General features: G+C 44.9%; 1 protein-coding gene across 1 annotated transcript in view; it reads left to right on the top strand.

The window, feature by feature from the left end:
• Nucleotides 1-7928: 7928 nt before the first annotated feature.
• The window catches only part of SFMBT2 (Scm like with four mbt domains 2), a 101047-nt gene continuing 90645 nt past the window's right edge, over nucleotides 7929-18330 (top strand). Inside the window, exons 1-3 of the mRNA XM_074168200.1 lie at nucleotides 7929-8034; nucleotides 12799-12893; nucleotides 16240-16480. Of these exons, the coding sequence (XP_074024301.1) occupies nucleotides 7929-8034; nucleotides 12799-12893; nucleotides 16240-16480 (442 nt within the window). The remainder of the gene's footprint in view (nucleotides 8035-12798; nucleotides 12894-16239; nucleotides 16481-18330) is intronic.

The raw sequence follows: 18330 nt of genomic DNA on the forward strand, positions 1-18330 counted from the left end.
GGCAACAGGCACAAACTGGAACACAGGAGATTCCATCTGAACATGAGGAAAACCTTCTTTCCTTTGAGGCTGCCAGTGCCCTGGAACAGGCTGCCCAGAGAGGGTGTGGAATCTCCTCCTCTGGAGCGATTTGAAACCCACCTGGATGGGTTCCTGTCCAGCCTGCTCTGGGTGACCCTGCTTTGGCAGGGGGTTGGTCTAGATGATTTCCTGAGGTCCCTTCCAACCCCTACCATTCTGTGATTCTGTGAAGTGCTTTACTAAAGTGGGACTACATCATGGAAATTGCCTGTTGAATCATGGGGAAGGTGACAGCCACCTAGTCACAGAACAGCTGGAAATGAGTAGGATTAGCACATGGCGACCTCCATCCCCCTGGCCTGGCACCTTAAGCTGACATTTATATCTACAGAGAGAGGATGTAAAATATCAGTGCTGTGACAGGAGGGGATTTTACAGCTACTCGGAGTGAGCATCACTAATGCAAACGCAGGGCAGGGGGGAGGCAGGCGCTCGCCTTGCCTGGCTCTTTGTGGCAGTGCTATGGGGTGGTTTGGGGCTGGATCCTGCTGTTGGCATCCGAATCTGGGAGGGTTCCCCCCACCAGCTGGTGTGGGTGCTGAGGACAGGATCGTGCCGTGCACATGTGCTGTGTGGGATGCTGAAGGGTTAGCAGGGGCGATGGCAGGGATACAGTTGTGGCAGCAATGCCTTATAACCCTTGGGTGTAGAACATCCAATACACTCGGGAGAAGGGAAATTTAATGAAGTAGTGCTTTTAATTTTAGAGGTTTGTTCTAGTCCTCAGTGAAGTCTGTGACAGGCTTTTGCTTTAAGTCCAGCTCTGGGTCCCTATGCTGTATTTACACACAGGGCAGCTAAAAGTGGAATATATACCTAAGTCAGACATCTGTGTGCCTGCCTGTCATCTGTCTCTTTTTTTTTTTTTTTTTTATTTTTTTTTCCTAATACTGCAGGGCTTTTTGCTGTAAACAAGTTAGTTTCTCTAATTAGGTTTATTTTACTTTCTCTTATCTTATCTTACTGCTGTTTATCTCTGCGCGTATCCTGGAGTCCGTGGTGTGCCAGGTAGGGAGGATGAGAAAATTGCTTTGTGAAACAGGTTTGTCTCTGTCGGCATAAAAAGCGTGAGGCGTTAGGCACCAGTGCTAGAAGAGAGGAGAGCGAGGACCTGCTGAGTTATGGAGGGCTGTCGCCACCTCACATAATCCCTTCTCCACCATGTGTCTTCAAAGAGGTTTGATTGCTGTCCTTCTTCCCCTTCAGGATGGACAATCGGGACCCTCCTTGCTCTGATGGCTCTTCTAATTTCCCATTTTTGCATGTTTTCCCTCCAGGCTTAGTCATTTATTTTCTGTGCTGCTGCACAATTGATACTGATGCTTGACTTCAAGAGCGGCTGGAGCAGGAGGGCTGGAAGGGACCTCCATGGCTTGAACAGGCCAACTCTCAGCCCAGGGCAGGATTAACTGTACCAAGACCTGTCTCTGGACAGATGAGCATCCCAGCCCCTCTAAAAACCAATGCTCTGTTCCCTTCCAGCAGTCTGTTCCAATTCTTCACCAGATTCAGGACATATTAGCTCTTTTCTTTCTCATGCACAAATCAAGTGCCCCCTCCTGCAGTTTAAACCCAAGTCTTCCTCTTCGATCCACCAAAAACATGGGAAACAGATTATACTCTTTTTCCATTCAGCTGTTTTTTATGTATTTGAATATTGTGAACATTCCTACTTCTCCAGATTAGATGGGATCTGTTTCTTCCACCCCAGAGTACATCTGAACCAACACAGCACTGTTCAAAGCAGTAATTTGCCCCTAATAAAATCCTGTGGGGCATTCAATATGAAAGAGAAATTGTCACTTGATATAAGTGAAAACATTTGGCACGGGAAGCTCTCAAATAAACAATAATGAAAAAAAACAAAAAGGGGGAGAGGAATTTGGAAGAAGTGATCCTTAAAAGGTTTCCAACTGGTGCTTTGTCTGAGAAGAGAGACAGGCTCTTTCTCTAGGAGGTGAAAGCTGCTCCTTGATGTGTTCAATAGCCCTTCCAAATGAGCCCCCATTTGCATTGTGCAGATGCTCAGGGGGTGTAAATATTGTGGCAGGCTGCCACCAGCAATCCTGCATCAAGTATGGTTTTATTTAGGGACCTCTGTCTAGAGGAGCGGACTTTCTTCTCAACCCCAGTGTTGGGCCTGTGCATCCTCCTGTTAAATGCAGTGGGATGATTTGCAGCATTGCCAGTGAAGTAGCTTTTTGGGGGAGCTGGAGACTGTATTTGTTGCCTTGCATTGCCTGTATGCTCTTGGAGGTGGTCTCTGAGCACTGAAAAAGGTCACCTGCATTGCTCGAAGCAAGAGATGGAGATACAGGCTTTTAGATCCAGAAGGGAACACTGTTGACTTGACTTGAGCTGTAGAAATCACAGAATCATAGAATGGTTTGGGTTGGAAGGGACCTTAAAGATCATCTAGTTCCAACCCCCCTGCCATGGCCAGGGACACCTCCCACTAGACCAGGTTGCTCAAAGCCCCGTCCAGCCTGGCTTTGAACACCTCCAGGGAAGGGGCATCAGGGATTGTGTATGTTCTGATTTGCAACATGAACACTGAGAAGACTGATTTCAGTGTTTGCTGGGACTGGGATCCATCAGGACATGGGTATCTCTAGGTTAGCAGACAATGGAGACAACCAGAAGGGCTGCAGGAGCACACTGTTGGGTCAGACCCTCCTGATGAAGGGTAGAGTCCCAAAGTGGACATGAGATGTCATGGAGAAGAGTGCTTGAGAGTGGGCAGGATATCAACTTGGTATTTCTTTCCCTGATTCTTGGGTGATGCCTGGTCTCATGTCCTGTGGGTGAGAAGATGCCTTGGTGGCACACCTGAGGAGGGAGAGCATGATTCAAGATCAGTCCTGTGGTGGTCGACTTGTATGCATCCTACACCTAGTTCCAGAGGGCTGAGTCTCCCCTTGCCCTGCTCCACAGGGCAAGTGTCGTGGTATCTGAGCATCTCTCTTCTTTGGTTTGTTTTCTGGCAAACTTGGATGTCTAAAATCTTAAATCTAAAATCTTGGCAGATGCTGTGCCAGGACAGGCACCCCCTAACGTTTGTTCATCTCATGCAAATTTTGGGTGTTCAACTTAAACCATACAAATCTCCTTTTGGAGATGCTTTCTCTCAGCTGCAAATTATTGGCTAGGTGAGTCTCTATCTGCTTAGGCCCAGGTGCCCTCATTTTACCTGATATAAAGCTGTTTGGCTGGGTGGGAGACATTAGTGGGGACAAAAAAAAATGATGTATTCTGGAAGTAGGATGGAAGAGGAGGCAATTGGAGTGACTGTCTCAGCTCTGGGATTGGGTTGAGGCAGGGCAGGTCTCAGCACAGTCCTGTCCTGCTTCCTGAGAGCCTCAGCACCAATTACTGCAGTTTCCTAATTGCTCAGGCAGGTGGATCCGGTCTCATATTTTCAAAATGGCTTCCATGATTGCTTTGCAGTGGCTTTTTCACTCATGGTCCCGCAAAAGGGTTAGATGGTAAAGGCTACATAAAATTGCATGTGGTGGTGCCTGGCTTTGAGGAGACTGGGTGAAATCAGCACATGCATTCACCAGGAAAATCTGCTGGGGCTACCTCATGTTCAACTTCCCTCCAACTTGGCTGGAATGAGAAATGCAGATTCCTTATATCCCAACATACCTAAGGTCGACCTCTGGAAATGCAGTGGCCCCTGGAGCTACCCATGGACCCACCCTCCCACCGGCCACGTCCCTGGTAGGGACTCTTCACTGAGGACGCAGGGTCGTGCTGGCATCCCTTACTGCAGCCCTGCTGTACTCATCAAGTGACTCCATACTGAGAGGTGGGACCATCTCAAGTCAATGAATGTCCCTGGATATTGGAGGCAGGGGCCAGATTTTTGGGAAAGCAGTGAGATTTGCGCTTCTCCACCACTCAGGACTCAGCAGGACATTGGCACAACTGACACATTCTCCAGGCAGGAGGTTTCAAGGATATAAGAACTTTTTTGCATGCTCTGTCCCAGTAGCTTGCCTTTTTTATGTCCATCCCAATTAACCAAGCATGTGTTGGAGGGAGAACGTAAATTTGTCAGGGCTAACTCTAAGAGTGCTGGATTTCTGTGCGTGGATAGGGGACATCTCCCTCCAGGGGCTTACTCCAAAGGAAGGAAAACCAGGGTGGAGTCAACAGGAGATGAGAAAAATAAAATGGTGTGAGGAAGCCAATGCCGGCACTTCTACAAAGAGCCAATATTGATAGAGATGACAAGGCAGCGTGTTTGAGATAATTGTGTGGCTGAGACTGACAGCCGTGGGAAGAAGGAAATAAAAGAGACTTTTTTTAATATTGGCTGCTTTTTCTTCTCTTTTTTTTTTTTTTTTTTTTTCTCCTCCTGCCTGTGAATTAAGAGTCTGGATCTGAATTAAATACCAGGGGAATGGGAGCTGCGTGGGGGAAGAATCGGATCGGTTTGAACCACCACTGTGCTGAAACAATGAACAAGGGATCTGAAACCAGGGGATTTCCCCCCCTCCCTCCCTGCTCTTTCAAATGCATTTTGTAATATTTTTCTTTGTGTTCCCGCCTAGTGTAGTGTCACCTTGAGCCATTTTTGCTGTTGTTTCCCATCCCCTGGTTTACGGGCTGGAGATGTGACTTGTGGTCCTTAATTTGGCTTCCAGTGGACACAGGTTTCTTCAGACTGAGGGAGAAATCGGAGTACAGCGGTGTGTGCTGCTTGTGTGATGCTGATGATTGCAGGCCAGTCAGCACGCTACTGTTAACAGTATGGCTGGGGACTCTGTTTGAAGTGTTAATTAGCAGCAATTAATAAGAAGTGAAAAATTAATACCCGTTGTCAGCTTTCTTTGCTAGTTAGTTATATCAACACCAAGGCTCAGAGCTATCTGGAAGCTTATGTTTGCTTAAGAGTTTGGTCTTGTTGTCACATAGTATTGGGAAAACACTTAAATGTTCGTCTACCGTAAATGGTAAACTAGTTATTCCCAAAATTAGAAGACAAACTACAGGCTCTGACAGATACAGTTTTCTTGGGATGTGGATGCTTTTGACTTGATGTTTCAAAATCAAGAAGTTGTCCATAGCTTAAGCAAAAAAACTCAATTAAAATAGAATCAAACAAAAAAAAAATGTCAGTGACATTTCTGAATCTGACAAAGAGATTCTGCGTTGTCCCCTTTTAATCGAAGAGATCTCAAGCCCAGCCCCAGATGTGGCCACTGAGGGTGGATCCCAGCCATGTGGCAAACACCTCAGACAGATTCCTGCTGGTTTTCCCATCCGTTTTCCATTTCTGATGGGAAATGCCCTGACCCAGGGGAATGGGCCTTTCTTGTGGGTCTGATGGTGGTTTTGGGGCTTGACTGCATCAGAAGCAGCAAATACTGTTGTTGCCTGATTGGACACCTTCAGCTTTTTATCAGCTCATAACTTTGTCTTATCAGCATCACAGAAGTGTCACAAGATTTAACTACACTACCAAGTAGCTTACCTTTCTTCTTGGTATTTATATTGTTACCAGAGTTCTGTTTAAGATGATTGATTTGTCTCTGTTTCTCTCTGTTCTTTGAATTATTTATTTTTTTTAATAGACAAAGATTAGCTTCCATCATTGTCTGGTCCTAGGCAAAAATGAAAGCAGCTGAATCCATGCAAGGTTTAGCTTCTGCTGACACCTCCCGTCCTCTCACATTTAACAAGCTTGATGTAAAATCCTGATACTTAGCCAATTTATTATTAATGATATTTACGGAAGTATTCTCTACCAAAGGAGATGTGCTTTTTACTTTCAGTAGACTGATTGCTTCTAGTTTCATAGTTAATTGAAACTTAATATACACTGGGGATGAGTGATATATATGTTCTGAGGTTAGCTGCACTCAAATTACTCATAGTATATAATACACTTAATTCATTAGCAAGTCTCATGTCAACAAAGAATAAAGATGAAGTGCTGTAGTGTCCATCACAGTGGGGAAGTGATCATTATTATTTATGGAGTGCTCGAAGTATGCTGAGCACTTTGCAAAGAGACCAACAAGAATATTGCTCCGATTCTTTTATAGTCTCCTGTTTTAAAAATATTTTTTTCCCCTATTAGTATGTCCCTTTGGGGTTAGGAACACAAATTGCTGATGGGGATCTAACTTTGTCCGAAAACCCTTCAGTTGGGGGTTGTATCACCTGCCTTGGTAATTTGTGTCCACCAGTGATCCTTTGTGAAACACCCGTGCTTTTAGCATGGTTTAATTGCAGTCGCCACGATGCTGTTGTGATTGCTCCAGCAGACAGTCCCACCATGCTTCACTTAATGGATATCACGCTTGCATTTGACATGCTCCTCTTCCTTTTCAGTTCCTGTTAGAACTGCTCACGCACATCCATTTCTTCCTCACAATTTTCATTGGAACGGCTTTAAAAAGTGGGAATGAAAAAATCTATGACCGAGCACTCTCCCTCTTTCTGTTTTATAACCACCATATCTGGTCTTCCTGAATATGCTTCCTTAGTAGTAAAACTTGAAAAAATCCCATAATATTTTTACAATCTTATTACCTCCTGTTTTGCCTGGCCTCTGGCAGTAAACTGTTTTCCTACTTTTAGTCACGCTTCTTGCAGAGCATTTGGTGTCGGTGCTGCCCATATAGTCCCCCTGTCAGGTCTTGGAGGCACCCACTAATAAGCAGGACCGGTTCTCCACATCATATATTCCGGACACGTACCTTCTCTACTATCTGTCTTTGCTTTAGCATATCTTGTGTGAATAGCTGGTTCCCTCTGTGCCCATAACCCGCGCTTTGGTTTCTCTTTTTCAGTCCTCCTTTGACACCTCGTAATTCATCACCAACTCAGAGTTTTACTGAAAAGCTCACTTTGGAGCACTTTTTAATCTACTCCTAAAGGTGTATTTCTGGGTATTGCTTGTCTGGTGGGTTACTGTAGCTAGAAATATAGTTCTCATTTACTCTGGTGTCTGGTTCAAGATCTAGTCAGTCTGTATTCCCTTTTTCATATCATTTTTCATCTCTGCGTGTTTTTATTCCACTTTGTGTTTACTATGGTCATTCCTTCTAGAAGAATCTCCTCTGCCAACATAACCCAATCTACACCTGAGTTGATATTTGCTACCTTGCATGGTACTAACTGGTGCAGTTCCCTTTGGTCAGTCTTCATTGAAAAAAAATAATGGTTGCAGCCACCGCTATTTCATTAGGGTATCTGCATTTTGCATGCTGAACTTTAATTTCTAGAGTTATTCCAGTCTCTCCCAAGTATTCCCCCTTCAATATTTCCTCTGTTATTTTTTTTATCACAAGTCTCTGCCTTTGGAAGTTTGAATATTTATGAAGTGAGATATAGCTCACACAGTGTTAGCCATCAAGTTGGATGTCAAGGGCTGGACTTCTTGGAGGATGATTGACTTGGCCTTTCTTGGGTGTCTTTTTTTGGCATGGGTTGTGCTGCCTTATGGACCGTTGGCCTTATCATCCGTTGGTGATACAGGGAGCTGGAATGAACTCTGAGAGGTGAATCCTTTGTGTTGAATACTGTGGATGCTGTTTATTACCTCCTTATCTTGTCTGTTGTTATTGCTTTTATGATATTATTGCCACTAAGGGGAGATGTCCTTTGTTATAGTTCCTCATCCAACTCTAGCTTTTCCTTGGAGGAGAGAGCAGGATTGAAGGGTTACAGTCAACATGGGATAACTTGAAATCCATTAGGAAAGGCAGAGGGAATGGGTTGGTGTAGGTGGAACAAATCACTCATTGTTTCTTTTTATTTTTCTTTTAGTTTGTCCTCTAGGCGGTCCCTGCTGCAGGATGAATTAGGAAGGCAAGGACTTCTTCTGAACCATGGAGACAAGGGCATCTTTCATTGCCACCATGCAAGAGACCCAGCATCTCTCCCCGGAGAAGGGTCAGAGCCCGGCCAATGGCAACATGGAGCAGTTGGATTCAGGTGAGCTCTCTTTCACCCCCATGGATTGTCTTCACTGGTACAGCCCTCTACCAGTGGGGACAACTGTGTTGCCAGGGGAACATTGGGAATGGTTGTAGAGGTTTTGAAGGCTGTTTTTTATGGATTGGAGTGCTAAAGTAGATCTCTGGTTGATGGGTTGGGAAGTTGGAGCTCTCTTTCTTCTGGATCTCTTCTACGGTATGTAGCAGTTATTCAAATATTTAAACAAAAAGCAATGGAAAACCTTTCCTAGAACATCAAATTGTGTTCTTTCCATCTCCCCATCCTTTTTTATTTTGTTGGAGTTTTGTGGTTAAAGAGAGGAAATGAACATCCAGAAATTACAGCATTTCCCCCTTGTTCTGACTCTTTATCCTCGTTTCCTTCAGAATTTTTTTGACTGCTTCAGGTGAGAGGGTTCACAACTCTCAAGGAGACCCCTGAACCAGAAATAGTGGGATGATAGGAACTTACTTGGGGGGGAGGATCATACATGGTTGCCTCCTTCTAATAGATGTCTCTTAGTTATCCAGAAGGAGGCAAAGCACCTGCAGCCTGGTCTAGTCCCCATAGGATCCATTTATATTCATGGGAGAGAGTTAGGTTCCTCTGAGATGAGGTTCAGTTGGCCAACTGTAGACATTGGCTTTGGAATGAGAAGAACTGGCCTGTGGTGCCTAAATTTCTTTGGGGGTATGGACCTTGGTGATTCTTCAAGCCCATGCTGGAGCTTTGTTGTTGATCAGGTTCCCCTCCCTTGCCTCTCCTGGTATGTTAGAATCATAGAATAGTCTAGGTTGGAAGGGACCTGTCAGATCACTGAGTCCAACCATCAACCCAACACTGACAAAAACTATCCCTAAACCGTGTCCCTCAGCACCATGTCTGCCCGTCTTTTAAATAGCTCTAGGGATGATGATTCCACCACTTCCTTGGGCAGCCTGTTCCAGTGCTTGATAACTCTTTCAGTGCAGAAATTTTTCCTAATATCCAATCTAAAGTAATCTTTAGTGTTAACTGCTAAAGCATTTCAGTTCTCTATTCACTCAAAAAGTCATGAATGTATCTATGTGCTATAAATAAGATGGTTAAGCAATTTCCCACAAAAATATTCTCCGTCAGTGAATCCTGGGAAAAATCTGTGTTTCTGGAGCCACAGATTTTGGGTCTTTTATCCCCTTTATTTCCCATAGCCAAACATCCCAGGAGGCTGTTAACAGCTGGAACAGTTGCATTTTTATAGTGTCAATGCATGAGCACTTTAAAGCCATTGAGAGGCTCACAGATAATGACTTGTTGATTTTATTTGCCATCCTGGGCTTGTTTATACATCATTGTATTGTAGGCTAGCCAGCCTTGACTCTTTCATTAAGAAAGAGCACTGGGCCTAAGTACCAATAATTGGAAAGGGAGCTGATATGTAAAAATAGGCCTAATGCCAGATTTGTCATCTCGCAGGGCGCTCTGTGAAATGCTGGCACCTGGGGTTTTGCAGCTCTCCAGGACTTTGTTCTTGGAGCACGTGACTTGAGGAGCAATGAACAGATTGGCTTTGTGATAACTGCTTCTCAAGTGGGCACAATCTTTGTTGTTGTATATCAAGAGAGACTTTGCATTTCTCTATCTGCATTTTAATCGGGGGATCTCCAGGCAATTGAGAGAGATTGTCAAGAGGTGTCCCCTTCTCCTCAGCTGTAGGGCTTTTCTGATGGGTGAGGAGATTTGTGTAGAGCCCCGTTACGTGCACGGATGGGGTTGGGTCCCTTGGGCTGGTCTCGTCCCTGGGCCATGTTGTCTCCACTCTGGATGCCCCCCTGCCAGATTTCTAGAAAGAAGCAAAGTCCATAAAAAAAACCAAAACATTTTGGAAACTTACAGTTCCTTCAAAATCCTTTGTGATAAAACGAAGCAAAATAAAACACTGATACCGTGATAAATGAGCACCCTGACATTATTTTTACAGACCTTGTAAAAGTAATTTCCTGATAAGGTCTTCAGATAAAACGCAGGAGAGGAGTCAGACTTGTGATGTGGCGGAGAGAAATGAATTGACAGGCTGCAGCTCTCACGCTGCCTCCCCCTGAGGTCGCGAAGCCTCTCTATTTGGGTTTAGAAAGGAGAGATCTGGGTGATATTTTTTTTTAAACAGGTGCTGTTGTGAGTTTTGCTGGACTGCATGTGAACGAACCTGCTGGTGGGGCTGTGGGAGCAGAGGGGCCAGTGAGTCTCTCTGCCTTGGAACGTGGCAGAGTAGGTCATGGGTAGTAAGATTATGAAGTACAGGTGGAGTTGTTGTATCCATAACTAGGATCTGTAATGCTGACACAGCAGTTAACATGCTGTTGACAAATTCTGGAGAAGATTTTGTCACCCTGGAGACATTGCTCCCGGCAGGGGCTGGAGGTTATATACCGTACTGGCGAGAAATCCCTGCTTCCACTCCTTCCCGTAAGACTACTGAGGAAGGCTGGAGAAAGGGAGATACTTGTCTGGACTCACCCAGCAGGTTAGAGCAAAAAGCAGTACTAAGACCTGAGAATATACAGAGAGCGTTGTGGGCTGAGGAAAATGCCATATGTTCTGCAGTAGAAGTATCTGAGCAGAAGAGAATGGGGCCCAGGACTGACCTGAAATGTCCTGTTGTGTCAGATGTCCTGAGGTGAAGATGTCCTTGGGGTTGCTGAGCAGCCCATCCCAATACCGCATGTGCGGTTAGATGCAGAAGTGAGGAGCAACCAGGCAGAGGGGATGCACTTTTTGCTTTTCACATCAGATGTTGCTGGCTTTTAGTGGGACAGGGATTGGTTGGGCTCAGGGTAGAAAGATGCTTAAAAACCAGAGTAATTTTAAGCCTGGGATGGATAACTTTATCTGCCCATCTACTTGTGGACTAACATACTTTATTTTAGAGGCTCAGCCTTTGAAATCTGTGGACCTGCTTCTTCTCTCAAACATTAACTCCCCAGAGTTGTAGACATTAAGGCTGAAAAATTTCCCTGATCATCTAAGTTGCCTGCCTGCCTGATGCAGATGAAGGAAACTCTTAGCAATTTTTGCACCAACCTTGTGGTTAAGCTGTGGCTTACCTTTCAGTCAAAAATGAGCAAACCCCTCATTTTGGGTCAGATATCTCAAACAGGGTCAGCTTGTATGCCTGGAGGTTTTTGCAATGATTGCAAGAAACAAAACAAGGCCCATCCCTTGTTCTACATTGGATTTGCCTGTTTTCAGGCTGTAATTGTGGAGTTGGGTTATTTCTTGTCTTGCTGAGTTGAAAAGTCATCTGGTAGCCACTTTGTCATGGGAGTAAATGTTGATTTACGTCTTCATATTTAAGCAGGTTAATTGAGTTTAAGGCAAGGAGTCAGACCTTAGACTCGATGCAACAGCCTGCAAAGTGTTTAACAGTGGTGACAGCTCAGCACTCCTCTTTGAACTCCCAGACAGATCTTTACCCTCCACCAGCTCTGTCTCAAAAACCCTCTTCTGATCCACCTTTTTTTCCCCTCGCCTATGTATGTCTGGCTCCGTAGGCAGCAAATAAAACCTATGTCTTCCCCTTTTAATAATGAGAGATTCCCATTGCACAACATAATTTTCTGGTCCTGAAAACTGGAGACCTGTAGCAATAATTGCAATAAATTAACCCTGCCGTTTTCTTCATAAAACTGTCTGGGGAGGTTTCTTAATTCAGTTTGTCATGAGTCACTTTAATTACATCATGGCCACCCTGATGAATGTTTGGGCAGGTAAGGGTCTCGCAGAGTTTGCCTGATAAATGCTTATTGCGAAGAGCTCACTGCTAGATTCTAAATATTTTTGCTCTGGGGATGAAACTGGGTTTGCGAGATTGCTTGGGAACAAAATGAAAACAATCAGATTTGGCTGATTTTCTGTAAGTGAAAGAAGATTTATTTTTAATTATTGCTGTGTGTGTTTCAGCAATGGTTTGAGGCCTCAGCTCTGCTCTGCTCAGTGTGGTTATAAAGAAAAAAAATTAAAGAGTTGTAATGTCAAGTCCTTCACCGTGTGGGGCTGTGGTGCAGATGGGGGAGGAGTGGTGGAGGGCCCCAAATCTGAAATGGGGCAAGTGCAGGGAGCAAGAAGGCAATAGGGGTCTGGTGAGGGGTGCTGGGGGACTTGGGGGGAAAGCAGCTGTAGTCTTGGGGGAAGAGGGAGGCATGGGGGCTTTGGCTGAGAGGGATGGAGGGATGCTGAGGAAGGAGAGGAACGGTGGTAGGATTGAACCTGGGGCTCCCCAGCCCCAAGGGTTGGGGTGTTTGCTCTACACACTGCTCAGCCAACAGAAGCAACACCTGATATTATCACCAGGGCACTGCTGTAATTAACAGTGCTGGACCACCTGATTTTGGGGCACGAGCAAGGCCATCGCACCCTTGTGACAGCGGGCAGGCAGCCACCTCACTTGCAGCAAGAGAGAGAGTCATCAAATACAAAATAAAAGAGCACATAGTGCCTGTTGTGGTATGACTGGTTTGTTCTCCCACCCCACTGCTGTAAAAGCAGAGTCATTTCTGGTCTCAAAGTGTTGGCTGCTAAAGTCCCAAAGTCCCCTGAAACTGTAAGTAAGAGTCAGTCAAACTAGATAAGCACAGATCTTTAAAACAAGCTTTCTGTTTTCCCTTGTGTTGATGTTTATACTGGTTGCTATTCTCACCCTGAACTCTTTGGCACAACTTTTGCCTTCTTTGGCTGTGTTTTAGGCTGCTTTTCTTTCTTTTTTTTTTTTTTTCTTTTGAACAGATGAGGGCTCTAGCATTGAGGACGCAGACTTCAACTGGGACGAGTTCCTGGAGGAAACAGGAGCCAGTGCTGCTCCCCACACCTCCTTCAAACACGTACGTGCTTTGTCTGAGCTTTGCTGGCGTTGTGCGCGTTCCCTCTTCTGGTTTTCAGGGGGTCCCTGGAGAACTGAAGTGGGACCTGACCATTTTGGGGAGAAATTGTCCCTCTGTGCATGCAACAGCCCAGCTGATTAAGTGAATTTGATGTGTTTGCGTTGTCTGCAATCACAGCTCGGAGTGCTATGTCTATGCCACTGCCTTATCCTCTGCCTTGAGTTCAAATTTTCCATTTTTGAGGGCTTTTATAACTCTCCTTTTGCTCATAATGCACTTTTTTTTTATTTTAATCTATTTTTTCTTCTCTATTCATTGCTGTCCATCCCAACCTGTAGAGGTTCATCTCACAAGAGTGCCTTATTTCTCCAAAGTTGTCCTCTTAGCTCAGGGTTTACTGACTAGCAGGGTCACTCAACACTAGAGTCCAGCATGGCCCATAGGAAACCATCTCTAAGTCTCCTGCAGGGAGATGCTGTCTCAGGAGTGTGAGAACCAAGTACTTGGGTAGGTGATGCTTTTCCTGGGTAAAAACATAGCTCACAGAGACAGCCATGGTAGGTACAGCATGGTCCGTGGCTCTGGTCCGTGTTAGCACAAGTAGCATTCGAAGTCTCTGAAATCTTGGCTGATCAGAAGAGCGATGACATGCTTTGAAGAAAGGACTCTGTCTCCAAGCAGAGCCCATCACAGTCAAGGATATTGTTGTTTGGGACCAGCTTTTCCATCCACTGCCAGTTGTTTAACCTCTTCTATTCCACTCCATGTGTGTGATATCACATGAGGACATTGGACAGAAATTAAGCTGATCTGTGAGTTCTTTGTCACACTTGAGGGTGTGCATGTGTGGCCACATTGGTAGACTTTTCCAGGACATCTTTGTCATTCAGCTATGAGACTGTGCCATCAGAGATGTTAAGGCCTAGTGAGGAGGTGGTGTGATGCTTTGATCTGAGTAAAGCCACAACAAGTCATGGTGGTTTTCTGTCCTCAACTGCAAATCCCATGAGGATGGTGCTGCTCATCCTCCTACCTGACTCATCGGATATGGGTAGCAGCTTTTTCTGCTACAGCTGCTCATCAGTCATGCTGGCTCTTCTCCCAGCTTCACTTTGTTGGTCTGCATGCGCTGGAGGATGTGGACGCCTTCAGCAGGAAGAGAGGTGATGCTCTATGTTGCCTTAACACCAAGTCTGTTTGCTGGCAGAGATACCCTTTGGGAACAGTGCAGTTGTGCTGCAGCGAGAGCAAAGTTTCTGAAATTACCTGTTGCTCCTTTAAGTCTTTATTTGGATGACTGCATTTATGACATTAAAACACCTTTGTCTCCACTTCAAACCAGGATAACTTGTTTTGAAGGTGTTAAGGAGATTCAGTGATGGAAAGCCTCTCTTCCATCTACATCTGAAAAAATAACGCAATCCTCCGTCTCTTATTTTTCTTCCATTTTAACAACAGTAGAGCATGGCAGGACAAAGGACCGTAAGGAGAATTACAGGGCAATGCCAAAGATTTATTGTTTAATTTATCCTTGGTCCAGCAGCTGTCTGGAGAGGGCATCTTGTTCCAGGTTTCTGCTTGGGGCCCTGGCCCAAATACCAGATCCAAGTGAAGGTTTTATGCTTAATGAAGCCCTTAAGGATGTCTTTAGGTGCACAGAGGTGCCCACCTCATCCTGCTGATCCTGCTCCTTGTGGTGTCTCACAGCACCTCAGTCCTGAGACTGTCGATGTGAGACAAGTTAGTACTGGGAACAGTCCTTAGTGACCATGCTTCACAATCTGAAACTTGATCCTCAGAAAAACCTGGGTTGGCCAGGAACCTGAAAGCCATCAGAGGAGATTATATTATCTCTCTGTTTCCCCTCTTTGTGTGATTTCCAGTCGCAAGTCCCTTGCCTCCAGAATACCACTTTGGTCTTTACTTACAGTGAGCGCAAGGAGGAAAAACTACAAATGAACGTGTATCCTGGATTATTTATGAACACCCTTAGCATCGCAAAAGTCAAGATCCTATTTTCTGACTAAGTAGTAAATGTCACAGACCTTCTTCAATCTTAGACGATCTCCAAAGGTCCCTTCCAACCTCAACTCTTCTGTGACTCCAGACATTGATGCTGATGGACGTGACAAATAAAGGCACGTGGAGTGCTGTCAAATACAAATAATAAATGGCTTTGGCTGGGCAGCACTTCTGTCCTAAGCTGGAGTGAGACGATTGAGAGAGTACTGCCTGACATCCCAGAGGAGCAGTGTTTTCTCTGCAGCTGGGCATCCCCAAGTCTGAGAAGTCCTCAGGTGGCCAAGTAGACTGTGTATTTATCTTTGTGACTACAAGAGGCATTTTAACCTCTCATTTAAACGAGAAGTTAAGCAGAGACAGACTTAAACCAGACTTTATAATCCCTCTGGTTTCAGTAGGAGATAAGGTACTAAGAAACCTGCAAGAACCTGTCCTTAAGCATCTCATAGGAAATAACAGGCTACATTTTGGACGGTCTTCTGAAGACAAGGCTGCCATCTGAACCAGCAGACTGACATCCACCTCTTATGTATCAACAGCAGCTAGGGACATCCCCCTGGCCCTTGGAAGATATGTTATGATGTGTGTACAGTAGGCCCTAGTGTTTAACAGCAGTCCCTGCAGTGTCCTAGAAGAGATGCACTGGCATCTCCAAGTTACATGTCACCTGTCACTGGTGAGATAAATGGAAGTGACATCTCCATCAGGTGGTAAGACAGTGACCCAAACTGTTTGCATCTTTCAGCCATGGGTCATACCTTATTTACCAGAGAGAAAATTGGTTGAGGGTTGAGCTGCTGGGGATGAATTTAGTGGAAACGCTCTTCTTGGTCTGCCTGGTACAGCATTCAGCCCTTGATGCTTTTCAAGCCTCAAGAGGTGCTTTAGTGTTGTTATACGACTTGAGCTTAACTCCTTGAGGTGTGTTTAGTACTGGCCTTTCTACCTTGCATGTGTCCTGTGATTTGCCTGATGGACCTGTGCAGTGGGAAATACAACTTCACTTCAGTTACACCACCTTTCTCCCAGGCATTAGTGAGATTTTATGATGTGAAGATGGGCACCAGTCCTTACTCAGATGTAGTGCCCCTGAAGTTACCACCCCTTTGGAGCATGTGGGACTTTGCATGATGGGATATATGCCAATGAGGAAGGAAAGGTCCTGCCCCAACAGATTGTGAGGGAGGTGGTTGGTTTAAGGAGCACAATCAACTCATGTCCTATCCCAGAGCTGCTCTTTAGGGGCAGCGTTATATTGCTTAGGTGGGGAGGGGTCTCCCTTCAGAGAAGAAAAGGTAACACCATGCCTTTCTCATTTTGTAAGGTTGAAATCAGCCTTCAAAGCAGTTTCCAACCAGGCATGAAATTAGAAGTGGCCAACAAGAGCAATCCGGACACATATTGGGTGGCTACAATCATTACAACGTGTGGACAACTCTTACTGCTTCGTTACTGTGGCTATGGAGATGACCGCAGGGCGGATTTCTGGTGTGACGTGATGACAGCAGATCTTCACCCCGTTGGCTGGTGTACACAGAATAACAAGGTCCTGATGCCTCCAGATGGTAAGTCCTGCATGTTTTGTCAGGGTCATGCTCTAGTGTTGGGCTGATGGTTAATCTCCAGACTTGCAGTCGATCTGGAATGGGTGCTCCAGATCCTCAACTGGTGTTGGGTGATGCAGTCAGGGTCAGGTCGCCACCGGTCAATGGGTGATTTGACTTGCCAGTCGGCCTCTAGCAAAGGCGGTTTTGCTCTAGTTGTTAACAACAGAAGGCATTTCTATAGGAAGCTGTCTTAACAAGGAAACTTACTGCTAAATTGCAAAGTCATGATTTTCAGTTAGGGGAGAAAATTCTCCTGTTCTTGTAGGAAGGAGGGATGAAATTCAGAATGAGAATAAACTAAAACAAGCAAGATTGGTTTGGGTGTAACCAAAACCAGAAGTTGGCTCTGCACTCAAGTATTTTGCCCTGAAAGTTTAAAACTTCCCATTGACAGATTCTTGCAGCTTTTAACGCTGATGGTAGATAGGCATCATTAAAGGTGGCTAAATTTGGTCATCATAGGTTAGGACATGTCCTGATTAACAACTCTTAGGTACACAAAAGCTGAATGTGAGAGCTGTAGGTTACTGAGTGGTTTGTTAATAATATATTTTGATCCCCAGTGTTAAGAAAAATGTGGGGTTTTTTGGCTGTGTACAACAATGGAGCAGCTGTGTATTCTTACCACTACATAGCTCCAAGCAGAGGCATACTTGTCACTGCTACTCATACGTATTCCCACCATATATCCCATTTGTTCTGGATCAGGGGAAGAAGAGATGAATATTTAGCCTCCAGCTTGTGCATGCATTTAAGAAAAGTCCCGTTTAGAGATTCTGCTGCTGAAGTTATTGTTTTACTTTCTGTTGCATGTGACCGTTGAAAAAATATATGTGCCGTTTCTGTGCCTTGTGTGATTTCTCCTGGTGCAGGTGTTGCCTGACCTCCCACTGAACTGAGCTGTAGACACGGTCTTTGATCAGGGCTGAAATGGGCTCATTCCTGTCTCTCATGTGCTGACCTCTGAGCTAAACTTACCTTTTTGTTCTGGTCTGTGTCTTTTGAATAAATAGAAGATTGAAGTCTTAAAGACCAAATATGGCTGAGAAATCTGTTGGCTTAGCACTAGTAAATCAAACTGATGTGAGAAGGGTTAGATATTTTATTTTATTGGTCTCTTAAACTACCTTGTATTACATGGATTATAATCAGTGTTACCAGAAAGGTGTACAGTGCCATAAACTAAATCTCAAAATGCCAGGGTCAAGGGGTAAGAGATCTTATCGACAGTTGTAATAGAAAATAACGATTGTTTTATAACCAGAGGCAACTGCTTTTCATGGAAATGTTGGAATCTGCTCTTTGGGTTGTGGCTACTTTGTGTGAATTGTCTTGCTTGAATGACTGTAAATGTGCAGTGCGTCAAACCTCCTCTCTCCTCTGGCTGGGTGATGTAACCGTATACCAGGGCCTTAAATTTGGGCAACTGCCCTGTTTTGTTCCCCCCTCCCCCCGCCTCCTCCCATTCACCGGGAATAAACTCTATTGATTGTATCTTAGTATAGCTTTCAGAAGGAATAAATTAAATGCGTAGGTTGTAATTTCAAAAGAGACTTAAGCATTTGAGAGCTTGAGTCGTATTATGGAATGAGGCATTGAAAATGCCCAGGAGGATTTGAGCCTTCAGGACTTTCGTCACTTGGAAAAAATGTGCTCGTAAATGGCAGAGCTCCTCTGGGTGTTTGCCTGCAGCGTTCAAAGGTGGGTTTTCGAAAGATCATAGCTCCCACTGGGACAACACAGGGAAGAAGCTGAATTTTCAAGAGTGCCCCTTGTCTTCCATAGGGAGAACTGAGCTCTGACCGGCT

The sequence above is a fragment of the Numenius arquata genome, chromosome 2 (assembly GCF_964106895.1).
Source record: "Numenius arquata chromosome 2, bNumArq3.hap1.1, whole genome shotgun sequence".
Lineage (NCBI taxonomy): Eukaryota > Metazoa > Chordata > Aves > Charadriiformes > Scolopacidae > Numenius > Numenius arquata.